Source organism: Carassius auratus, chromosome 47 (assembly GCF_003368295.1).
Source record: "Carassius auratus strain Wakin chromosome 47, ASM336829v1, whole genome shotgun sequence".
NCBI lineage: Eukaryota > Metazoa > Chordata > Actinopteri > Cypriniformes > Cyprinidae > Carassius > Carassius auratus.
The window spans coordinates 15500494-15526630 of NC_039289.1; the positions used below are offsets into that span (position 1 = coordinate 15500494).

Consider the following 26137-nt stretch of genomic DNA (forward strand, 5'->3'; position numbering starts at 1 on the left):
AACGTCTAAAAAAATGTAAGAGATATTAAATGGACAACAGTGTTTGAATCAGACTCTTCCCCGAAAGGTAGCTGGCGGTCCCTGTACAAAAGAGCCATTGAAAAGAGGGTGGGTGATCTTCAGTGGAGAGTTGTACATGGGATTTTAGCTACAAACACACACAAAGCACTCAGATGATGAGGGTTGTCCTTTTGGGGGGTGTCTGAAACTGTTTTCCATATTTTTATTGAATCTCCACATTTGGATCAAATTTTGGGCTTAATGGAAAGCTGGAGTGTACATTTTACAGGGAATTTTAATCAATGATTGTTTATTTTTGATCCTTAATATTTAAAACAAAAAAAATCTAAAGTTGTTTTATTAAAGTTCTTATATGGTGCAGCAAAGTTGGCAATCTGGTGTACAAGGGAAAATAAAGTAGAAGGGAGGGATAATGTGTATGCTGTTCTGATGATGAGAGGGTGTATAAAGAAGACTAATTATGGAATATGCTTTTTATAGCCTCAATGATGTCAATTGTTTTTTTCATGTGTGGGGTGTTGATGGTTTTTTAAGCTGATGATCAGGGAGATTTAGTGTTTAATTTTTGAGTGTTTAAGGTTTTTATATTTGTTTTTATCTATTTATCTTTATTTTTATTTTTTAAATTAATTTTTAATTTTTTTTTTTTTTTTTTTTATATAGGTCTCTTATGTGTTATTGAATTTATTGAAGTCAAAGTCTCTCTCTCTCTCTCTCTCTCTCTCTCTGTTTCATATGAAGTTTCCAGTATTGTAGGGTGATACTGTTCCCTTCAGTCTGTTGCTCATCTCTGAACAGCTGGTGATCATATCACTGTCCACTGTAGATGGATTCTGACGGTGCAGTTGGTAATATCCTCATGTAGTAAAGCTGGTACACTAAACATGGTTTCATTCAGTTGTTATTCTCTGTGTTCTCTGGCAGTGTTGAAGGTAATTCATTACATGTGAAGTGAGTTACTGTATGTAATCAGATTACTTTCAAAGTAACTAGTAAAGTAATGCATTCCTTTAAAATTTTTCTTGAAAATTAGTTTTTCAAATAAGTAAGGTCAGTTACTTATTTTCAGGAGTGAGTGCAGAGGAGTTGAGTGAACATGATCTTACTGTAATTCTAGACTAAATATGAAAATGCATTTACTCCTCTCACCTACACAAAAACAGGTTCAGTATTCCCCAAAATGAATAAAAACAGCTAAATGCAAACTCAGAATATGATGCAAAGCTGCAATATGTGTCCCATTCTGCAATATTACTCCCATTTTATTAACCAGTGTCTTTACTGCTGACCTTCGATGATCCAATTCAACCATAGGAATAAACAAAAATTATATTAGATAAAATTTACTTTTTTTCATTTTTTTTTTTAATTGCAGAAGAGTGTTAAACTTTCTTCTCCTGCATACTTCATGCAATCCAGTATGGCAGCACAGCTGAAAGGCGTCTACAGGCATGAATTAAAACTTTCTTCAGCCTAAGGCTTATTCATTTCATTTTTGGTGTGAAAGAACTTTTACATTTGCCAATAATATACAGTACAGACTAAAAGTTTGGACACACCTTCTCATTCAAAGAGTTTTCTTTATTTTCATGACTATGAAAATTGTAGAGTCGCACTGAAGGCATCAAAACTATGAATTAACACATGTGGAATTATATATGGAATTATATACATAACAAAAAAGTGTGAAACAACTGAAAATCGTGTAGGTTCTTCAAAGTAGCCACCTTTTGCTTTGATGACTGCTTTGCACACTCTTGGCTTTCTCTTGATGAGCTTCAAGAGCTAGTCACCTGAAATGGTCTTCCAACAGTCTTGAAGGAGTTCCCCGAGAGATGCTTAGCACTTGTTGGCCCTTTTGCCTTCTGTCTTCGGTCCAGCTCACCCCTAAACCATCTGGATTGGGTTCAGGTCCGGTGACTGTGGAGGCCAGATCATCTGGAGCAGCACCCCATCACTCTCCTTCTTGCTCAAATAGCCCTTGATGCCTTCAGTGTGACTCTACAATCTTTTTGGTCTGCCTGTATATTTTTATATATAAAAAAACAAATAAACAAGTCCAGCTCAGATGAGAAAAAAAACTGCTTGAAGCTGTGTGTAATATTGAGACAAGAAGGTTTTGTCCAAAACCATTGTGAGTCCAAGCTGATCATAGATAAGCAGATGTGGCATTTCAGTTCAGTTCAGCTGTACAGTGATGTTATGTTCGAATAATGGGTTGGCTGGCATCAGAAGGAACTTGTCTTTGCAAGGTTGAGCTGATTATGGTGTTTCTTCAAGCAGGCTAGACAGGCTGACATACAAGCTTAGATGGTGGGGTTGTCAGTTTGGAAGGAGAAATAGACCTGTGCTGCTGTATCAAGAGAGGTAATTTGTGTACCAGTGACAGAGGATGTCTACCTTTATGATTGTGCCCAGTGAGGTTGTGTAGAGAAGAGGAGGGGACCTAACACTGAACCTTGAGGCATCACCCGTCCTCGCCAGGATAGGGGATCCTCCCAAAACCACTGAAGAGTTTCATTGTCAGACAGTGAGTCTGTCTCTGTGGAAGGTCTGTGTTTGAAATATGCTTAGATATAAACAGACTAACACTGTATGAATCTCTCTTAAGTTGTTTTTTTTTATAGAATGTGTATTATGAAGTGCTATACAAATAAAATTTGCTTAAAAGACAATTAGTATTAGTAATATTAACGATTTGACTGCACTGACACTGTTGTATGAGAAACTTGGACTGAACTGAGCTGAATGATGACAATATTTAGTGCTGCTTATACATAGCTGAACTGAACTGGTTTCATAAATGATGAACTTTGCACTGTTACTGAGCTGAATCAACACTGAACTGATTAATTACACTATTGTCTAATATAGAGCTGCTTTATCACTGATGAACTTTGCAACATTGACACTGTTATTGAACTGTTATTATTAACCTGAGCTAAATATTGACATTATTGTCTTTCATAGAGCGGAATTATAGCTGAAATTGAATCCTCTTCATAATTTATTCATTTTGTGACGTTAACACCGTTATTTTCCTGTTTTATACTGAAAAGCTGCTTTGAAACAATCTGTATTATACAAGCCGTCACTTGTATCGTCAGTATTCACAATTAAGACTTAAAATAGCCAGCAACAGTTTCAGTTTGGACAGAAACAAAACAAATCTAAGAAAATCCCCCTGGTAATTCATGTATGTTCATTACGTAAACATGATCAATTTCAGCATGCCTTAAAATCAGCATCAGATACACAGCACACTCCTTCAACAGGAAATGCTTAAGGGAAGACCGTTCGGTTCCACAGAGTGTGTTTAGCAGGGATTTTCTGGCTTCCTGATATGCAAGTGTACACAAACCTCTTATGCTGTGGCAGTATAGGTACAGCTCAACTAAGTATTACATTTATCATTTATTTAAAAATATTAAGCAGCAATAACTCTCTTTAGCATTGATAATTGGATCATATGTTTATTGAGCAGCAAATCAGCATATTAGAATAATTTCTGAAGGATCATGTGACACTGAAGAGACTGTAGTAGTGCTGAAATTTCATCTTTGATCACAGCAATAAATTACATTATAAAATATTCAAATATTAAACTGTTCTTTTAAATTGTAATCACATTTCACTGCTGATCAAATTAACGCAGCCTTGGTGAGCAGCAGAGACAGATACAGTTAGAAATATATACCAGTAGTGTTTTACATTTAGGATTATTCTTTATTATTCAGACAATAATTGTTTCAAAGAGAAAATGTTAACTTTCTAGTGGTGAAGCCCGGTTGGTGTGCTTTAAGAGAGTAACCAAAATGAAACGTGAATTCTGCTGGCTTTAATTGCGAGACCTTTATCACATTACGAGGGTTTGAGTAGCTCTGGATAAAGTGGATGAGGAGGGAGGAAAAGCGATTGTGTACTATTCTTCCCTGCAACAGGATGCTGTTCCTCTCACTGAAGGGGTGTTTGACGCCACCCGGCCTCAGACAAACACAAGCAGAGATGTGGTCTGAGAGCTCGCGCCCGGCTTGGGCCTGATATAGCCCGACACACTTCCCCCTGAACATCCTGTTTGCTGCTCTCCTGTGTACGGACACACACACACATCTGTAGACACACATGGCTGAGGATTAGACAGGTGACAGTGGTCCACGGAGGGAAATTGTAAAGGTGTTTTCGGGGGGTTGTAGGTCTGAGGAATTCTGCTGTGAAGCCCAATGATGGGGTGCTGTCTTTTCATCCATCAGAAGGTGAGCGAACATCATATCACTCACTGGCTGCTCTTCAGAAGTAATGAATGTGGATCACATAACACAGGTCTTTTGATTTGGGATTTCTTATTTGGATATCTCGGACTTCTGATTGCAGATTTGGTATCTTGGCAAATGTAAGCACAGTCTGGGACATTGTTCTCAACATACTATAAAAGCAGACACGTAATTACTGGGGTCTCTTAGTCGGGAGAAACACCAGGAGATCAGGGTTATTGTCTTTAACTAAAACTAAATCATTGGAAATAATTGTTAATTGAAATATGTTTTTAAAGAGGTTTTACAGCTAAATGCTAAAGCAATATTTCACATTTTCATTTAGTTTGTTGAAGCTCTAAAGTAACTGAAACTAGAACTGAAATAGAAATTAATAATAATAATAATAAAACAGCAAACTCCATTTGCTCTCCATTTCATCTGTGAAATGAAAGAACTTCCTTTACTTGCTACAGGGCATCTGATGTTATGTATGTGCCGAGTACGTTTACGTATTTTTCTTTCTCTATAAATTGTTGTTGTTAGTTTTTGTTTAAAGTATTTATTGATTAATTTTTAATAACTGTAGTAAATAAGGGATAAAGGATGTTGATTGTTTTGTTTTTTTGCTTGTTTGTTTAGAGTTGGTCTACATATGGAAGCGGTTGTGATTTCTGTTGTTACACAACTGTTGCAACTTTTACATTGATTCCCCTAAACGTTATATTTCTAAATGCATTTAATTTTTTTCTTTAAACAGTTTAGATTGTTTTTTGGGTGAATAATGAACATTTTCCCTAAGTTCAGTTGCATCATGATGACTTTCTTTGTCATTGAGTGGAATCGGAGGATGAAAGCAGCAGTACTTCATGTGAATGTTTCTTCAGCGGGTTTGGTGGGGGATGGAGAAAAAGAATCGCTCAAATGTGCTGCAGTTTGTGTGTCGAAGTGATGTTATATATTGTTTTCTTTAAAGCAGTTTTATAGTTGAATTGTTTTTTATCACTGATGAACTTTGCATCATTGATACTATTAGTGAACTAAACTGAATCAACACTGAACTTAACTGAGCTTTCTTTATAGAGACGCTTTACACCTTAAATTGAATTTGCTTCACAACTGAGGATTTTTTGAGTATTAAAAGGCATAGCTTGCCCTTCATTGGAAATGATGTCATAATTTACTCACTCTCATGTTCTTCCAAACCAGTTTGAATTTCTTAATTCTGCTGAACACAAGACATTTAACAGAATGATGTTAACCAAACAGTTACTGTAGTTTTTCTTACTATGTAAGTCAATGGCTAGTAGCATCTGTTTGGTTAACAACATTCTTTCAAATATCTTGTTTCATGTTCAACATTTGTTCATTAGGATGGTATACAACATATAACAAGGATAGATATACCACAGGAAACCGGATCAGCCAATTTATTTAAAAGATCTCATTTGTTCCAATGAGAGCAAAGTCCGATATTAAGAGTTTCAGTGCATGAATACTTTATTTACTACGAGACCTGAATCTAATAATACATGATGGAGATACAGTGGGTGTTGTTCGTGGGTCGTGAGCAGCAGTCTTTCACCTGCTCTATTGTTCACACTTCAGGATGTAGATAATAATCACTCCCCATGCTGCTGGTTGTCATGGAGAATAAACGGTTATGGAGCAACAATAACAAAACTGCCCAATGCCCATCGGTTTGACCAGTCAAAGACTGATCAATTTAGATAAAGATGAGCTCTAATTGACCATGTACAACAACAGCTGGTCTTAAATGTGTCAAGCATTTAAAGTGAACAGCCTCTCATTAACTTGAGTTCACTGTAAAAACAGTTTATTAAAGGGGTCATATTATGCTTTTTCACTTTCAATTTTAGTTAGTCTTTAATGTTGCTGTTTGGTTACAATCATTTGGGTTTAAATCATGCTCAAATTAATTTACTACTGACCCAGCTAACCAATCACCACACATCTCGTATTCAAGAAGGGGGGCCTTCATTTGATACAGGAACTATTTATGCCAGACTGGGGAGAGAGGTGTTGTAATATTGTAAAATATGTGAAAAAAATGTGTTTTTCTAACAACCTAGTATGAGAGTCTGTTCTAGTACACACCCAAAACAAAATCAAGACTTTATAAAAGAGTATAAGAGGACCACTTCACAGTGAGTTCAAGCTTACTGAATACATTCAGCTGAAAGATTGATTTGATTTGAAAGAAATATTGTAAGACTTTTAATGTTTCTGATGTTCTTTTTTGCTAAACTTGTTCATTCCTAATGCCATGCATTAAAATGCATGTTTTAAAAGGGTCCTATGACATTGCTAAAAAGAACATCATTTTGTGTATTTGGTGTAATGCAAAGTATTTATTTGGTTTAAGGTTAAAAAAAAACACATTATTTTCCACATAATGTACATTATTGTTTCTCCTCTATGCCCCGCCTTTCGGAAACAAAGCTCATCGTTCTGAAAAAGAGAGGTGTATGCTGATTGGCCAGCTATTCAGTGCATTGTGATTGGCTCAGTACCTCAAGCGTGTGATGTTGTGCATGACGATCCGAAACCAATGAAGCCTATTACAAATGAGGGTTTTGTTGTATCCAGTGAGGACATAATTACTGGTTATAATAACTTACACGTCGCGTAAACATAAAACCATGTCTGCATTTGTGATTGGAGAAAAAGAAAGCGCTACTCTACACTGCTCAGAACTCCTGTTTGAATCATCAGTGTCCTTTATGATCATCAAATCAGGCTGTGAAACGCCAGACTGTCCTTGCAAAGTTGAAATTGCCCCACTTTATAGAAACCGCTACTGGCATTATAGTCTTCTCTCCCAGAATCAGGAAACAGTCCTACACAAAATGTGCAGCACACATTTATATCTGAATATATATTTAATTTTTTTTTTTATTTTTTTTAAATATTACCCTTCAATTTTTCATTAATCTGCCTTAATAAATTTGTATTTGTCTCAGTGTATAGACACTACTCACTACTTTTTTATTCAGACATTTCAACATGGTGAACCTATGATCTCTGTCTTGTGTTATTGTGTGATATTCATCTATATAACCATTTTCAAATGATGAAATCACGCGGATCACTACTACACTATTGTTCAACTGCTCATCATTTGTGTCTTTACAGAAGAAGAGGAAGCAGAGGACGAGAGATGTGGATTCACTCAGTCTGTGCAGCTTGGACATCAATGTGAGTTACAAATATGCATCTAGACCTACAGTACCCATAATGCACTGCACTATGATAAAAAACATTATTTACTCTCCATTATCCATCGTATGTGCTGCAGGGATGACATGTTTTTGTAGGCCAAATCCCAGACCTTTTTTTGTATTTTAGGACTTCTGGTTTCATCGTCCTGAATTCAAGGTTTTGTTTAGTTTTTTTGTTTTGTTGACAGAACCTTTTGTTGTTCACATAGCTTATTTTCTGAGGTAATCCAAAAGCCACTGAAAAAAATATCACTGCAGCTCTATATTGCACCTTGGTACCTTGCCAATTATTACTTAAAATAGCATGACAATTGGGTTAAAGGCATGTCATTGAAAGCTATTAATAGAAGTGTATGATTGCATGTTTTTGTTTTTTTGGCCACTATGAGTTGTGACTGCAGAGTTCATGCAAGTGAGGAATACAACTTTTATCAACCATGCCATAGAAGAATTTAGGTTTGACTTTTCAGAAGCTTTCAGTGTGAAAAACCTTTCAATAATCTAAACAAATGTTTCCCATAAGAAAGAAACGTTTGTGGAATGGAAAGGTTCTTCATGAACCACAGATGTCTTCATGTTTTTAGAGTGTGTTGTATGACACTGAAGGAGGTTTAGTTCTGTTCTGTCAGCGTACTGTAACTCTGCATGAAAGAGAGACACAGAGATATAGGAACAATGTTTCAGACTTTTGCTTAACTCGTAACTATCTGGGGTGTTGTTTCTGAACACTTAATTTTTCTCTTAACATTCTCCTGGTTGGTTCATGCAGGAGTTTTATGTGGTGGTTTATATCTGTCTCACTACCATCCTGGAAACTGTCCAGTATCTTATCTATCTTAACGTATCTTATGTTTTAGACCAATGGTTTAGTGCAGATGAACTTATAAAACTGTTAGAATTGGCATGAGCCAGCGTTTATCTGAATGGTTTGTTAGATTCTCCAGGCACAAGTTTTCTTTAAATGCCAGTTTTAAAGCCAACATGTATTTTACAGCGCATAAACAGTAGGCCAACAGTTTTTGACATACCTTACAGCATCAGTATTTATTTGCTCAAAGATGATAATTTAATAGGAACTCAGGAAGTTGAAATGTCAATATGATAGCATTTACTATATGGAAAATTTAAATATGAAATCGATATTTTGGCAAAACTCTAAAAATGAACCTATTACATACAATTCACTGCAGATTCTATTGGAAAAGAAGAATTGAAGCATAGTTGTCATCCTTTATTAAACATGTTATGATAACAGGAGCCGATTACAGAACGCTCATTACAGAGAGCACTGTTCCAGAAAGAAGTTCACAGAATATTCCAGAAAGAGAGACAGACTTCTAGAAAAATCCAATCTGTGCAAAAGATTATTAAAAAAATTGTAAAATAAGTACAAAATCTTAGAAGTTCTAATATTTTCCTGACCTAAAAAAATACCAAAATATTGATGCTATGTGAAAATAAGTAATTAGTTCCACAGAATTAGAGAACAACCATAAAACATTTTTTTGTTACATCATTATCAATTAATAAATAGATATTTTCGGGCAGTTCCTAATAGATTTTGCCCCAGCTCCATGTGTAAACTTGCTTGGTAACTCACCTGATACAGCAGCGCACTTGAGGAGCGCTCGGGTACAAAACCTCTTGGTAAAAGAGCTCAAACACTTACTGAAGCAAGCAAAAACGGCACGGTTTGATTTAACACTAATAGTTAGGCTGTGGGTAGGGTCTAGTGTAGGGGTGGACAATATGTAAAAAATATATCACGTTGTTTTTTTTTTTGTTTTTTTTTTATTTTTATTTTTTTATAAGTATTACGATTCAGGATTTTCTCACAATTCTTTGTCATGTTGGTTTTACTATTGTGCAAGTTGTCTGAGCATCACAGCCAAACTAATTTCCATATTATAAAGACAAAGCCTTTCGAGGTAACTAAAAAGAATGGCAGATATTTAGGCCAAAGAGGGTGAAGATAAAAATATTTGTACTTATTTTTTAATGACAAAGATACACATTACAACTACACATACAGTAATAGACAAATAAAACAAACAGTGCTTTATTTTCAGGTACAATAGGTGTATTTAGCATGAGCATTCAAGAAATTGAATGAACAAATATAAAAATAAAGCACTATATAAACTGATTCCTAAAGCAACTGTATTAAATTTCTTCACACAAGAGCAGGGATTATTTTCTTTTTTGTGTTTTGTTGTTTTATTAAAGTTAAAGGAATAGTTCACCCAAAAATAGAAATTCTGTCAGTTGTGCTGAACACAAAAGAAGATATTATTATGTTTGGGTAACCAAACAGTTGCTGGTCCACAGTGACTTCCAGAGTATTTTTTGCTACTATCAAATTCAGTGTGGACCAGCAACTGTTTGGTTACCCAAACATATCTTCTTTTGTGTTCAGCACAAGAAAGAAATTAATACAGGTATGGGACAACGTGACAGTGAGTAAATAATGACACAAATGAAATTTTGGGGTGATCTATCCCTTGACCGTAATGACAGTAGGCTGCATGTTTAATAGGCCTGTAATATACAGGCATGTATACGTTTTTCTCTCAACTGTTTATTTCATTTTATACATAACCAACTGGGTCTACATGTAAACCTTGTATGTTTTGACCGTATTAGTGCAAAAGATAACTTGCTTTAATAATCAGGTGCTGTTTGACCGGCTTTAGCGCGTGCGTATATGCGCGGGTGTATGCGGTGCTCAGAAAAAGCACAGGTCAGACCAGCGCACGAATGAAACATTTAAAAGCACATGCTAATAATGAGAGGGTAACTCTGCTATGAATGCACGTGGTGTTGTGCAGTATATGATGGAGGAGCCAGAACTGCAGATGATAGACTGTGTGCTGTAGCATGATACTATATTTTTTCAGAAGTAGGTTGTGGAGACATTTTTATCATCCATGATCAAAAATCATCATATCACACACCCCTAGTCTAGTGTATGTGGTATGTAATTTCCAAATGTGATGGAGCATTACACTTTTAATGCCAGTCACTTGACATTTAATTTCCTACTTCATCACCACTCTCTGGTCATTTCACATCGAAAGTGTCACGTGCAAGAAGCAACAATATAATATAATTTTTTGCAGACATTTCAGCACAGGCTCATAAAGTATAAAACATGTTTCTTTGATCTCTGTCTGACAAAAACATCATAAATTTGATTAATACCAGAGGCAAACGTTCACATTCATACTTCTAATGATGCATGCTCTTCTCTCTGATTTTTTTATGATGTAGCGTCTGTCTGTTTGACTCATTTCAGAGCTGGAGGCTTTGAGGTTTCCACACAGGTCAAAGCACTGTGTGAATGTAATAACTGATGAATTGGACATAATTACAACTCATTTACTGTAGTTATTGAAGGGCTCTGATGGGTTTATATCTGCAGTCATCAGAGAGACAACCCACAATGCAATGCTTTGAGAGCTGATGCCAGATGAACCGCTCCAGTAAAGACACATTAACTTGAGCTTAAGTGTATGGCCAAACACTCCTGGAAGCTGCTGTGAGGCATGTTTTCCCCCTTCTATCCCAGACTGCACACAAGCATGAGGTCTGAACAAAAGGAGCTGGTTTCAGTGTGCTAGACTCTCTTGACAGCTCTGAGTGGGTTATTCTGGGAAGGAGGGATTGTTACGGATGTGTCGTGATGTCAGTTTGGGGAATTCTGACACTGGCCATTGTTTTCATGTTTGGGTGCGCTCCCTTACCCGTACATGTGACTCAAGCTTAAAATTAGTATTATTTCTACTGCACAATTCATCACTCCAATCACTGACTGTAGTCACTGTCTGGGTCTGGCCCCAGATTAAAGCCTGGGAAGTCAAAGGAAGTCAAAACAAAAGCCTTGGCAGTCTTATTATTAAAAACTATATATAATATTTCATAAAAAAAATAATTGATTCCTTAAAAACTAGGCTATTTGGTCAAGGCAGCATTTCTCATTTTCATCTAGTGTACTTTGAAGTTTTAAAATAACTAAAACTAAAAACAAAAATTTAATAAAAACTGTACAGACATGTTTAAATAAAATGAATAATAAAAATAACAAAGTAAAATGAAAAAGAAAACAGAAAATATTTGTTAAAAATAATCTATATAATAGAAACAAGAACTATAGCCCTATTTGGACGGGACTAGTTTTCTAAACTGCGTTTGAGTTTCGATTCTTACCTCTAACACCTGTGTTTGTTACAGGGTACAGAGGTGGGGGGGTCTGTTTTGTGCATCTGCGCGTCACAGAGTTCACACGCTCTGTATGCGTGCAATCGCTCGGATTAATTACCATCAGTATTATTATACAATAAATACTAAATACTAAATGACTAATATAGCAAAACATGTTAATGTGTGGTTTCTTTAGTTTAACTGGTTTTCCTTTTTTCTTTTTTGTAGAAGGCTAAACCCGAGTTTAATTTTCATAAAGGTACATCTGTAATTAAAACATTATGTAACTGCATTCGGACAAGTTTCGTTTTCTCAGAGGATCACGGAGTTAGGTAATTTGCCCTGGAATTATCCACAGAGGTTGTGTGAGAAAAACACAGACGTGGCAGAATCAGACAGGATTAAAATCACCAAGTACGTCTGTGAAACGCAGATTTCTCTAACGACTCCCTGTAAAACTAGTCCTGTGATACTTAAATAATGCTGCAACATTTCAACACTTTGATTTACACTCTTATAAATAAAGGTGCTTCATGATGCCATAGAATAATAATTTTGTCTAATTGGTTCCATGAAGAACCTTTTACACCTGAAGAAACTTTCTGTTTCACAAAAGCTTCTTTGTGGCAAAAGGTTTTCCAGATTATAAGAAGGTGAGAAAGAGATGCTTCTTTACAGAACCTTTGACTGAATGGTTCTTTGTGGAGCCAAAAATGGTTCCTCTATGGCATCGTTCTTTTGAATCACCTTTATTTTTAAGAGCATAGAGTAGAGCTGTAATTGGGTAATAAAAGTTAGGCCCGACAGGACCCGAGCCCCACTATTTATTATTTATTTGCCAATAACGGAATTAAGATAAAGGCTCGGTGGGATTTGCTTCGCCACTAGCAGCTGATATTTAATAAAAAAAATTATGTCAACATTAGCCTAAATACTCTGTCCACATTATGCATTTAAGACTGAATTAATATTCATTTAACTTTTGAAAATCCTTTACTCACAGAGATTAGGCTACATGGTTTTTGTGGAGGAACATGATTGAATCCACTGTAGATGTCTTCAGCGCGCTCCTGCGCTCACTGATGGTGCGTCATTATTCACTCATTATTCTCATTATAAACATGGTCAAAACTTTTCCACACCTCAGACTTTGCTTTAGTTGCTGGTGCAACCAAAACGTAATCGTCAGAGGCAAGCCTCTGTTACACCTGCTCAGCATTCATTTCACATCTTTCTTGTGCTATTCGACACATCACATGACCGCTCTTTACCTCACAAACCAGAGCCCGAGCCCGACCCGAGCCCCCGTAAGATGTGATAAATGAACCCCGAACCCATTGGGTCCCGTCGGGTTTGGGCAAAGATCTTCAGCTCTAGCATAGAGTCTTTAAAACTTATATAAATTAATCACCACTTTAAATTAACCAGTAGGAATTACATAGTAACAGTAATAGAACACAGAGACATCGATTTGAATTCATTGTTTATTGGTTAAAAAAAATCTTTTACATTCCCCTTTCAAAAAGGTAAATATTTAAATTCCTTTTTAATAGCATTTTATAATGTTTTCAAGTTAAACAAAATAACCTGGTGATTGAGATCAGAAATCTGCTGGTATAACATTCAAGTTTGTGGACTGTTTTTGTCTAAATGGTTCCATAAAGAGCCTTTCTGTTTCTTTATTTTTAAGAGTGTATAGTTTTTGTCCTGACACTGAGACTGCGTGTCAAAGCAGGTTTGCCTGTGCTGTCAGTGTCCAGAGGAGACTGGATCCACGTGCCTGCCTGACATGTGTTACGCTGAGCCAGATAAAGCTTGGCCCATACTGAAAGAGCCTGCGGTCACTGCTTCGCTGCTACTGCCATTGTTTATTGTGCAGCCATTGTGGTTCTTCTGGTGTGGAAAACCAGTTATTGATCACTATCAAGGGCCACTGAGGTGGTTTCACCGTGGGCACTCATCTTAACTTGAGTCTGACGCAGACAGTCAATCCTGTGCTCATGTCCAACAGTCTGGACATTATTTGAAAAAGAAACCAGTTTAGTTTCCTCACGGTCTTGTTTTTCCTGAACTTTATTTGTGTAGTCATTTAGTCAGCCTGTTTGGGTTCACATCTCCAGCTCACCACAGAGCAAGCGAACACTATTTATGTAATTCCTCCTGCTGAATCACACCCAGGTGGCTTTTCTGCTCTCATTTTTATATTTTTAGTTTTATAATACCCCTGGTTGAAATCAGTGGCATTTGGTGTCATTGTGGTGGAATTAATCTGGACATGGCCATTTTGAAAATATAATGGTTTAAATCAAATGGAGGAAGATATTTTGGAAAGATATTCTATGAAAAGCAACTTAAATGTTAGCTATTTGTGGCATGACAGCCCTTTATTCTGATATGGTTTTATGGCAGAGTCCTTTAAATAATTTAGTTTGCATCACTTGTATAATGCCTACAAATTTAATAACTTGAAAAGAGGAAAAAAGAGGAGAGTCTGAAGAAAAGCAGTCTCTGAGGGTTGCTGGTTCGAGTCTCAGGTCCAGTAGGGATTAGGTGAGGGGACAAAAAAAAAAGCTGGTTGACTGTCTGTATTGACTGTTATTTTAGGACAGATGGTTCAGGAACCCAAGCGCAGTGCTATCCTGCTTCACGGAAAGACTTACATTAACTGCCATTATAAACTATCAGATCTACTCTTGAGAACACCCTATGGGCAGATTAAAACTGCAGGATTTTATGATACTGGCTGCTAAACCACCTCAGAACAGTTAATAATCCAGGAGGCGCGCCTGCTCTTCCTGTTTACACCTGAACATAGGCGTGGCTTGTTGTTGTTTTTTAGACAAAAAAAAAAGAAAGCTGTCACAAAGAGAGGAAACAAAGATCAATCTCTTCTGGCTTGTCCATCAGCAGAAGCAGTGGTGCTGTGAAATGTCTGATAAAGATCAAATATCTTAACAAGATTGTACCTACACACACTGGTAGCCTGTAATCTACACTCTCTGAAAAACAGGCTCAAAAGCTGTCACTGATGGGGGGGGTACCTTTGTATCTAAGGGTGCATATTCCTAACTCAAAGATCCAGAATATTACCTGAAAGGTAACCTTTAAAGGTTATGCCTGTGACGGCCTTTTTTTTATTTTATTTTTTAGGGTGTATAATGTGAAGTAGGACATATCCGTAAAATGGCATTTTTGTTCCCCTTAGATCAGGCTACTCATATAATCAGTCCCTTCAGGATTGTGTGTTTGCTAGAATCACAGTATTAGCTAATCAAAATCCATAAATCAGATGCCAGATAGATCAAAACATGCCACACCTGTCTCATGAAAGACACTGTAAAGACAACACAACCTGATGAAACGTTTGAACATGGACTTTTATTTCTATCTGAAAGATATCTCTCTCCTCTATAACGTTTAAAACATTAATGTGATTTAGTCATGTTTTGTGTGAAAGTTTCCCTTATGAGCAAATGAGAACAGCGTTAAGACGGAAGTTGACATGCACATGTGCACGTATCACCAAAGTTCAGAGACCCTGTCTTCTAGAAAGAACCAATTAAAATACTCGGTCTGGTGTGGGAGGGGCCAGCATTGTGTGACAGTTAATTGTTTTTGTGAGGTTTTATACTTTCACATACTGTACATCACTGTCACTTTTGTTCATTACACAACCAAAACAGCAACACAAAGGTATTTTCACTCCTGTTTTCATCACCATCTCTGGTGGGATTTTGTTCTGTGTTTAAATTCATAAAGCTCCTGAAGTGAACTCTGTTCTGACACTGCAGGTCCATCATCATATGAAACTGACCCATGGTTAACAAGAGGTTAAATGCGATGTCTGCTGACCTAGATTGAGAAAGGTGAAGTGACATTTACTGCACCCTTTGAAGGGCACTCGACGTAGCTGAACCCTTTCAATGAATGTTGATCTCCTCTGACACCCGACTGTGCCCTACTTTCTCAAAAACATTCCAGTGTTCATGGCCAAATCATCAGGCTGTGGTCATCTTTACAGAGTCCTTCATGATACAGTACGGAGAGATGATGTTTGATCAGATGAAAACGACACACAGATTATAAAGTGCATGCTGTTTAATGAAGAAGTCACGTTACATCATGTGCCTTTTCACGGATGACCTGCTTCTGGGATGTAATGCTTTTATATGAGGCTCAATATAAATCACTTGAATTTGGCATAAAGCCTCTATCAAACAAAAACTAAACTGAGATACAGCATATAACCTTTAATCCTGATTATTATTATTATTCCATTATTCACCCTGTGCTATTTGTCTTAGACATAAATGATGGCTCAAATCATACGTTTAGAGCAGCCAACATGAGAACTGCTGTTATAGTAATTGTTATAGTATAGTATAGTAATTATACTATAGTATAATAGTTGTTTATGAGTACTTTTTTTTTTTTTGTGTGTGTGTATTAAAAATAATTCAAGTGAAAGGTATCCAAACAGTTTGAGCTTTTACATCATATTCAGTTGATTTTCATTTACAAAAATCCATATTAAAATTTGACTAGTATTTAGTTAGGAGTAGTATTTAGTAGCTAGTTAGTAGTGTTCATGATATTCAAGCTCTGATGATTTCACTGTTCTTGGCTCATTTTGAGTTGTTGACTCAAAGCTGCAGTCTGATTCTCAAATGAATCGCTTGTGCGGTTTGTGAATCAGTTCAACAGGTTCACTGGAAAGATTCAGCTCGATCGATCCGTCTCAGAGGAGGGGGTGATTTCATCAGTTCAAAATGACAAGGAATTATGTGTTTTTATGAAATGTAGTTGAGTAAAGTATAATATTATGCGTTATAATGTATTAAAGTAAAACTATAATATCAAATGCTCAATATGATCAAAAGGCAGAATATACTTTTAGACTTTTATGTCTGCTTGAGGGCCTCCTGTAGCGAATTGATGCGATTTTGTAAGAATAATATCCATATTCAAAACGTAATAATCACTTGAATCTAGCTTGCGCTCAGACGTATGAGCTCAGCATTGCACAAGAGCCTCTCAGAAATTAGGAACGCGGAAGCACAGGGGAGAGAGTTTAAAACAAAACTATGGTCACTAATAAGAAGTACAAAACAAGGATTTGCAAAGAAGAATATTGGAGGATTTCTATATAAGCCAAGAGGAGACTGTAGTCAAAGTAAGGACACTTTACTTCCTTCGCTCCTGTTATGAATCGTGGTTCTCACGAGACTCGCACAAAGCTGAGCTCATACGTCATCCTCCCTGAACTGCTTCGTTTACAACAGTGAGCGCAAGCTAGACTCAAGTGATTATTACTTTCTGAATATGGATATTTTTCTTACAGAAATGCATTGATTCACTACAGAAGGGTAGTGGGTAGGGTAGGCTTTGTTCACCCCCCGGAGCTGTGTGAGAGACTTTATTTATGGATGAGCACTTTTTATTAAACTTCTCATGAACCGATGCAGTGCAACACCCGCTGAGTGGCATCAAACAGCTTGAAAGATCAAAGACAGATCACACAAAATCTTCTGCCAAATGTTATTGATAAAATTATTCAATTTTAACCACATTTTACGGTAGCGCTGCAAATGAAACTTAGGAAAGCTTTTGTGTTTGGGAATTTATGAACCTTTTTTTCCTGTCCGTATGCTTTAGCCATATTCTGTATGAATATTTGAATAAGACTCATCTCTGGAGTAAAAGTACTCAAATATTAAACCCTCAGCCCGTGGTGTTGTCTCAGGTCTAAACTAGGTCACTTCATTAATAGCTGCTGATTTCATGAATGAGGGCGTTTTGAGAAGCGTTTCGATCTCTAGCGTGTTCATCGTGTTCAGCGTGTGCACAGATTGTAGTGAACCCATGAATTGCCCCTGTGCAGAGGTCAGCAGTCGCGGGTCACCAGCGCATACAGAAGCTGTTTGGGGTTATTTGAGCAGAACCTCGTTGAGTGAACGTCAAAGCGACCGTTTGTTTACCGTCAGTGTTTTGGCTGGCGTTCATCTGAGCGGCCGCTAACCCCTCCTCGCCTGATAGCTTCACAATCACAGGAAGCGCTCAGCCGGGACAGAACAAAACCCCTCAAACTGTACACTACTTCCTGCTCTCTGCAGACTAACTGACTGAACACAGCATGCTGGATCTAGATCAGATTCACACTGACCCCACAAGAGGTCAAGAGGTTCACGTCTCTATACCTCAAGACAGAGGCTTTCAATCCTTCAGATGCCACAGACCACTACATATGTATAATCATCCTCATACACATCCTGACAATGAAATAGTAGCTATATCTTCATGTATAAAGACCTTTATATTATAGACCTTTAGATTTATTCTGCACTGAAAAAAAGTTACATTTACTTCATTGTTCTTTTGCAAGGTTTTGCACATGTTTTTAAAGTAAATTTTAAGTATGGATGAAGTTATGTAAAATTAGCAAAGGCAAATGTTACATTTAACGTGGTCAATTAGAATTTGCTAAGTAATGTCTCCTTCATTATTTCTAGTTTACTCTGCAATACTCTTCACTCAGTCATGGTTTGTAAACCTCACTCAAACTATGTAGCACTGAAAAACATGCTATTAAAGCATGTGGTTAATTTACAGACATGTAAGCTATCCTTTTAGAAATGTCTACTCAACACAGTTATGAAATGAACACACAGACCTCAGGACTTGGTACAACGGGATCATAACTTTGATATTTACTTAAAGTACCTTGTAAACCCATTCCAAGTAAAATATTCTTATTACTTCAAACTTTAATTTCTACACACTTAAATTGAGTTCTCATATAGAATTTACTGTTTTATTTTCTAATTCTTGCATGAACTAAATTATTTAATGTAGAAATTACATTTGTTTTTCCACAATATTTACTTCACCACAAAATCATTTTTATCTGTGTATGAAAAATTACTAATTATAAATGTGTGTAATATATTTAGCCTCTTTTTTTTCCATGACATTTTCCTCCTTTCACTGTATAGATGTATTATTTAAATCTGCTTTTAAATATATCAGACCCCATCTTCACCCTACACACCCTGATCGACAAATACATCAACCAAAACAAAACCAGAATATTTGCTTGCTTTGTAGATTTCCAGAAGGCCTTTGACTCAATTTGGCATTAATTCTGCTGTCAAAACTTCAAAATCAGGTATTGGGGGTAAAACATACAATATTATAAAAACCATGTATTCAAAGAATCATTGCACTATTAAAATTGGAAATAAAAGAACTAGGGCCGGGACTCGATTAAAAAAAATAATCTAATTAATTAGAGGCTTTGTAATTAATTAATCGAAATTAATCGTATTTTAATCGCATATAAATATTTGACCTGAGAACAGTGAGAAGTAATTTTTTTCACATGGATTTATAGTATACCATTGAATAATGACTGAATACATAAGCTTAAGCAACAAAATATTGTTTATTTTTGTTCAACCATGTCTAGCAGACCAGTGCAATTTTTGCCATGAAGTGTAGCAATAGCATATTTAGAAACAATTTAGAAATAGTACATTTCAGAAATTCAGGAAGCTTATAGGTGCTGGAACCTTCTGTAAAGAGTTTTTTAAGTAAAACACAATACTGTCAATTACATTCAGAACATTAGAAACACTGACTATTAGAAAACATCTCTCTGTTGCTTCAGAGGCCATAACATACTAAGTCCAACTCTCAATAACCTTGGCCAAAACAATAAAGAGTTCAACATAAACTGTTGCACCAACAAAATAATAGATAGTTCAACATAAAATGTAAAGTCCACGCTAGCTGCGATATGTTTTGCGTTGAGGTGATACTTGAGGCTCGATGTGCTGCAGTGATATGCGAACGCTAGTTGGTGCTTCAGTATAATCGGTCCGCCGAAACTCATCCAGTGAGAAACGTTCCGCGGTGCAAAAATAAGTTATTAAAAATGCGGGAATTTTTTTTTTCTGTAATTAATTAATCTTAGTTAACGCGTTATTTTTTGTGTAATGAATTAATCTCAATTAACGCGATAAAGTCCCGGCCCTAAAAAGAACATAATTCTTCAGTCAAGGGCGAGGTGTGAGACCGGGCTGTCCACTATCACAGACCCTCTTCAATATCTACATTAATGAATTGGCTGAACTTCTAGAACAATCAGCAGCTCCAGGCCTCACACGACATGTCTCCAACATAAAGCTCTTCTGTTTGAAGATGATCTGGTTCTGCTGTCTCCAACACAAGAGGCTCTACAGCAGAACCTACGGACGGACAGATATCCACCGCACTGGCTGACCAGAGAGAGACGCGTCTGCTCTTACTGTAGTCACAGAGAAACACTTCCTCACCAGCTGAGAAGAACTATGATGAAATCAGAAAGACATTTTATCCCAAATTTGAAATTATTTAACCACTTCAAAATGTTAAACAAAAAAATATTTATTAGGGGAAAAACAAGACTGTATCTTACTAGTAGCGAAATACATTGATGCCTTTCACAAAAAGAGGGAAGAGCCAACAAATCAGTGATGCGCCTACACACACACACACACACACACACGTTTGTTTTTGTGTAAACTGATATGTCACAAAAACAAGAGCGCACACACACACACACACACACACACACACACACACACACACACACACACACACACAAACACACCACATCGAATTATAAATTGTTTGTAGATTATTAAATATTATTTGTTCTTTTTAAATGTGTATGTATATGTGTGTGTGTTTGTATATGTATATATATATATATATATATGCATGTTTTATCTGTTCTAAATTCAGTGTAAACCCTATGCTTTGGCAATACATTGTAACAATTTTCAAGCCAATAAAGCATTTATTGAATTTAATTGAATTAAATCTTTATTTAAATCTGTATTTGCTTTATTATTTGTATATATTTAGCTGAATTTAATTAGTTTAAAGTAATTTGTTCTTGTTGCATCATAACTCTTTACGCGTTTTTACAACGTTTCACATTTTAACCAGTCAAAAAGTTTATGAATAGAGCAGCCAATCAGAAGCGTTCAGATGAGTCATGATCAGGGCTGCTCTCTCACAAAGTCTCTCATCATACACAAATTGCAGATGTAGGATATTCATTCATCAAATGTTGTATACAATCTCACTGATTATAAAGGGATGACATTTGATGATGTAAATGTTCTTTGGCCAGATAAATATTTTGAGCTCTTCAGACACTATAGTTTATGTTCAAATCCCTTCTCGAGTGATATAATACGTGGTTTGAGTGAAATCTCTCCGTGCGCGTTCACGTTGCGCGTCCAGCTGGAGTGGAACTGTACTAGCGCGCACCCGTGTTCTCTCTCTCTCCCCCTCTCTCTCTCTCTCGCTCGAGGGTGCTGCTGTAGTCCAGTAGTGTCCGCAGAGCTGGCGGGATCGCGTGTGTGATTCACTCCGCCGGGTCAGTATGGTGGCGAAGGATTACCCGATGGTTTACCTGCTGATCGAGCGCGCAGACTGCGGCGTGGACGAGCCGAGCGGCCGCGGCGTGATGAGGAGCGAGCTGGAGGTGAGATGCGCGCGCGCGCTGCTGGAAATAAGTCTAATGCTAATAATAAAAATAATAATACTGTTTATTATTATAACCATAGCCATAATAATGAATGTATACATTATTCGTGAGCGCGCATTTTTATTCAGTATTATGATTTTTTTTTATATACTAAAACTTAGCCAATAGTTTGATACTTTACATTGTTGTGACTTCTAAAAATGTGTATTTGTTTACACGTATAGCTTTATTTGAGTTGTTTTGGTTATTACAATGTGTTATCATAAATACAAAGTGTTTAATTATTACCAGACAGGCATGTGCCTGATTTGTCTAAAATTGAACCTGCTTTATTTATAATCACATCTTCACATTGACTTGATCAAAGTAATGTTACCCTGAGTAAGACTGGTGTTTGAAACCTGATTTATGGGTTTTTTTTCTCAGAAGCAGAAGTCAGATGTTCAGTTTCATGGCATGGTTCAGTGTGGTGAAGTTAAGCAGATGTGTGTGGTGTTAGCTTCTTCTGGTGTGGTTTCTGCATCTGTAGGTCAGCACTTGGCTTTTCTGCATCATTTCTTCACAGACCACTAATGCTTTTGCTGTGTTGTGTGTCCAGGTGCTGTTTGAAAGGCTGCTGTGAGGCTGAGAAACCTCTAGACTGTAGTACTCTGTCCTTCCTGTTGTTTTTGAGTTTAGTGTGAACTCAGCCAAACTCAAAGTGTGTTTAAACCACTATAGTGGCCCGAAGAGATGTTAGATAGTATGGTTGACTGGACAAAAAGCCCAAAACTCATGGTGAATGAAGTGATAGGTTTGTTTTTGGACGATGATGATGATAAATAATAATAAAGTTTGTGTTGCTCTGCTGACTTCACATGCAAAAGCATACACCACACAATGTGCAGTCCTTTTTGTTAACTGAACAATCAATGTGTGTGTGCTTTATTTAAATGAAATGTGTTGACTGATGTGAATCAGACTGAACTGGAGTCTGAATCATGGACTGAATCAGATCAAACTCTCTCTGAATCAGTGAAGGTGAGTCATTTGCTCACTGAACCGCTGGTGATCACAACTAAACCTGAGGTTTTATTATTCTCATAATGAATGTGTTATTCTGCATATATTTGAGAGCAAGACAAAGCATCACCATTAGTGCGCTAGCTACAGATTCTCATAAATCATGTTGAATTTGATTTGTGTGTCGCTTCATCTTAGCGTTCTCACAGTACTCAGGAAGCTCTGTCTGTTCTTAGTGACGTTTCTGCGTGTTGACAGGAGTTGCACTGGCTCTTTTGTACTGTGTTGTGTGGATCAGTCATGTCTCTGAACGTGTGGGATTGTGGTTCTGTTCCAGTGTCTTTCGCAGGTCTCGGGATCACTTCACACACTGAACTGTTTTTAGTTTGAAGAACAGGGAGGTCTGTGACACTATCAGTTAACATTCCCGTTCATCACAATCACAGTTGCTCAGCTGGGAGCACACAGCCTGGATGCTGTCTCTTTTGCTGTGTCAATGCTCAGTAATAATTTTCTACTTTCTTGGATGAGCATTTAAAATTCACAGGAAATGCACTGACACGGGGAAAAGTGAATGAGTAGGTTGACCAGTTCTGGTTTTTATAAGGTTAGTGTGGTTTCAGCTGCGAGGCTGAGCTTGAATATCCTGGCTGTCTAGCGTTCGTCTCTGGCATCGTTGTGGTTGTGATCTCTGTGCAGCAGGTTGGTGTTTTCCTGGGAACACTATTTTACTCACCAGGTGCTCACCCTGAGGTCTGTGTGGGTCTAGCGCCCCAGTGTAGTGATGGGGACACCATACACACATCCGTCGTGAACTCTATGGGCGCCGCCATTACTGCGTGCCTGTGAAGTGTGACGGTGTGACACTTGTCCTCTAATGACATTTCAATGAAAGCGGATCCTGCTCATTAAAGAAAATGTGTGGTGAAAGGGAGCATTGGGTAGTGCGTGTGCGTGCGCTTGTGTGTGTGTGCGTGCGCTTGTGTGCGTGTGTGTGTGTGTGTGTGTGTGTGTGTTGGGTGTTCTGGCGCACTATGGCTGCTGTCACATCATCCAGGTGGATGCTGCACACTGGTGGTGGATGAGGAGATAGTCCCTGACTATGTAGAGCACTTTGAGTGTCTAGAAAAGCGCTATATAAATGTAATGAAGAATAATAATAATAATTATTATTATTATTATTATTATGATACGTGTGGAAAAAGTGTTAGTTTTTGTTAGTTTTATTCTCCTGACTTCTGGGACAGCCGGGTCTACCTGCAGTGTTAGTGTCATTCTGCCCTGAGCAGTGCTTGACTCAAACTTTCCCACAGAAGCGTCTCCCTCGAAGCAGAACACATCAAAAGAGACGTGTATAAGCATCAGTCCTCCTTCTTTCATCTTAATGACTGGAGCTGTAGCTCAATCCTCTCAGCAGAACACATCTGCAGCTGGTCTTTGATTGCTGCGTCCAGCTGCACAGACACTTTGATTCTGGAGATCATCCACCATGGACACATCTGAACGTCTGGTGCCCAGGAGAACTGCTTTCAGATTTATGGATGTAGTGGTCATTATTGTTCTTTAACTCATTGACTTTGGTCCAGAAACTTGAGAGCATGGCCTGTTCTGAGAGGGAAGCAAGGCTTGCACCACCTAAGAGACACATTGGGCCAGCTTCTAAAGGTGCACACAAGTTAGCAAAACTGAATGGGGAAAAAAGGTCCATTCACAGTAGTGTAGCGAAGTATGAACCACAGATAACACAGAAGATATTTTCAATGCAAAGTTTCTGTTGGTCACCATGCTAAATTTCCATGAAAAATGAAACCCAATCTCTGTGGTAAAACCTCATACTAAATCCCTAATTGTGCAGTTTGCAGAAGAACGGTAAATGTGTCTGCACTTTAAGACTAAGAAATCAAGAATGCAATGAAATAGTTCAGTAGTTCAATATTTGTGTTTGGATGTTTCCTCAAGGTTCAGGTAAAGATGCATAACAGATTCAGAACTGTTTGTTTTTGTTCAGGGTTGTACATCTTGTGTAGCTGTGTCTGTGTTTGTGTGGGCTTACCTCATGTGTACTGGTCTATAGTAAATGATAGCCCCCTTTAATCTGATCATGAGATGTTAAGGTCATGTCAGTTTGGCTTGTGTGAATGCTGAGGGGTTTGTGTTTGGTCACACATACCGTAAGTTAACCTCTCTACAGCAGGGCGGCTTGGGGTTCTGTTATGTAAGCTCTATTTGGGGAATCCTGTGGGTTTGCTCTCATTCTGTAACCCATTAGCTGAACAGGAAAGGGCTTGGGGTGTGAGAGAGGAGACGCTTGAACACAACGGCCAATCAGAGCTGTAACTATCTGCTCAAAATGCTAGCGGGAAATGCTAGCTGGTTCAGGTAAAGCTACTCACATCAGCACTTTAGACAACACTGATTTGTTATAAAACAGATTTAATCTGTAGGGGGACCATCTATTGTTCACATTTTTACCAATTAATAAACTGGTAAAGTTATATGAATTCGGTTGATTAGACATGCTTTTTGTAATGGAAAACATAATGTGGGAGAAAAAAAACAACAACCAGTTTTATGGACCAGCGTAAGCCCTAAACCATGATGCATTGATCCTGTCCAAATCAGGCCGTATGCTGGGAGGCACATTCAGACCTGTAAACACATGTTGAGCAATCATTATAGTGCAGGGGTGCACCGCTACACAACATTTGGCCAGTAGCCATATCTACAGTTATACATCTGGTCAAATGAGGCCGAATCATATTAGCAAACCTGAGAGAGTCAGAGATGTCAACTCAAAGCTCCTGCAATTTGGTTATTTATAGACAGTGTATTATACATTCAGGCTGCTTTTTTTCAAATATCAGTTTATAATACTTAGCATGAGACATGTAAGTGTCTATATGGGTTTAGCAACACTAAAAACCCAGAGAGCAAAGGAATACTAGAGGGAATCTGTGGCCTAAAACTGGCTACAACCTGAACAACTCCAATTTATGTCATGCAATAGATTTCTGTTTGTGTGTGTGTGTGTGTGTCTGTGTGTGTGTGTGTGTGTGTCTGTGCGTGTGTGTGTGTGTGTGCTCCACTATGACTGTCCTACACAGATATGATAAGGCTCACTGCTGATTGTGTTGATGAACAGACAGTGAACAGACCTCGAAAGCTTTGACATGATAACAGTGGTTGTCTTCATGTTTTGCATGTGCTGCCTCATTTCAGTCCTGAATCTTGATAATTTTCTAGTCGTCTTGTTAGTGTTGTAAGTAGTGGGCGCTGGAAATTTTGAGATGTTTTAAGTGGTTCAAATGTTGTAAAGTAGGTTGCTTCACCACTTTTATTTTTCCTTGTTTTACAAGCGATTACCTTCTATGTAATGGTTTTGCAAAACCACCATCCTGCATCATGGCCCACAACAAATGTTGGTTGTATAAGATGTTTATGGGATAGCAGGGCTGTAGCTAGAACACGTTACAAGGAACATGAACATGAGTATATTTGATGAGGGACTAGATAGGAAGCTGAAACTGTTCTGTGACCGAATTAAATTTACGACGCAACATCCATTGGACCACTCGGGATGGATTGTAAATCATTGTGACATGCAATCTGCGTTGAGGCCAGGTGAGTGGTGTAAGCTTCATTATCTGTGGGTGTGAGGTGCTCATCTGGTGTGTGTGTGTGTGTGTGATCTTCAGGAGCCCAGCAGCAAGCGTGTGAAGCCTCTGTCTCGAGTCACGTCTCTGGCCAGTCTCCTCCCTCCAGTTAAAGCTGCTCCGCTCAAGCGCATCGGACAGACGCTGCAGGTACAGATTTGGCTAAGAGAAACTTTATCAAAGCTTCCTGTTCCGGTTCTGTTTTTAGGCACAGCTGAGTGTTCATTAGTG

At 37.6% G+C, this 26137-nt stretch overlaps 1 protein-coding gene across 6 annotated transcripts in view; it reads left to right on the top strand.

The window, feature by feature from the left end:
* Positions 1-26137, top strand: part of LOC113065223 (rho guanine nucleotide exchange factor 3) — a 62811-nt gene that overhangs the window by 29204 nt on the left and 7470 nt on the right. For 2 of the 6 annotated variants that reach the window (XM_026236492.1, XM_026236487.1), the window contains exons 3-4: positions 7428-7490; positions 25949-26056. In XM_026236492.1, coding sequence (XP_026092277.1) covers positions 7428-7490; positions 25949-26056 — 171 coding nt within the window. Of the gene's footprint in view, positions 1-4082; positions 4275-7427; positions 7491-20966; positions 21249-25948; positions 26057-26137 lie in introns of those variants that run through there. The other 4 variants (XM_026236491.1, XM_026236490.1, XM_026236488.1 and 1 more) reach the window with 4 other exon arrangements.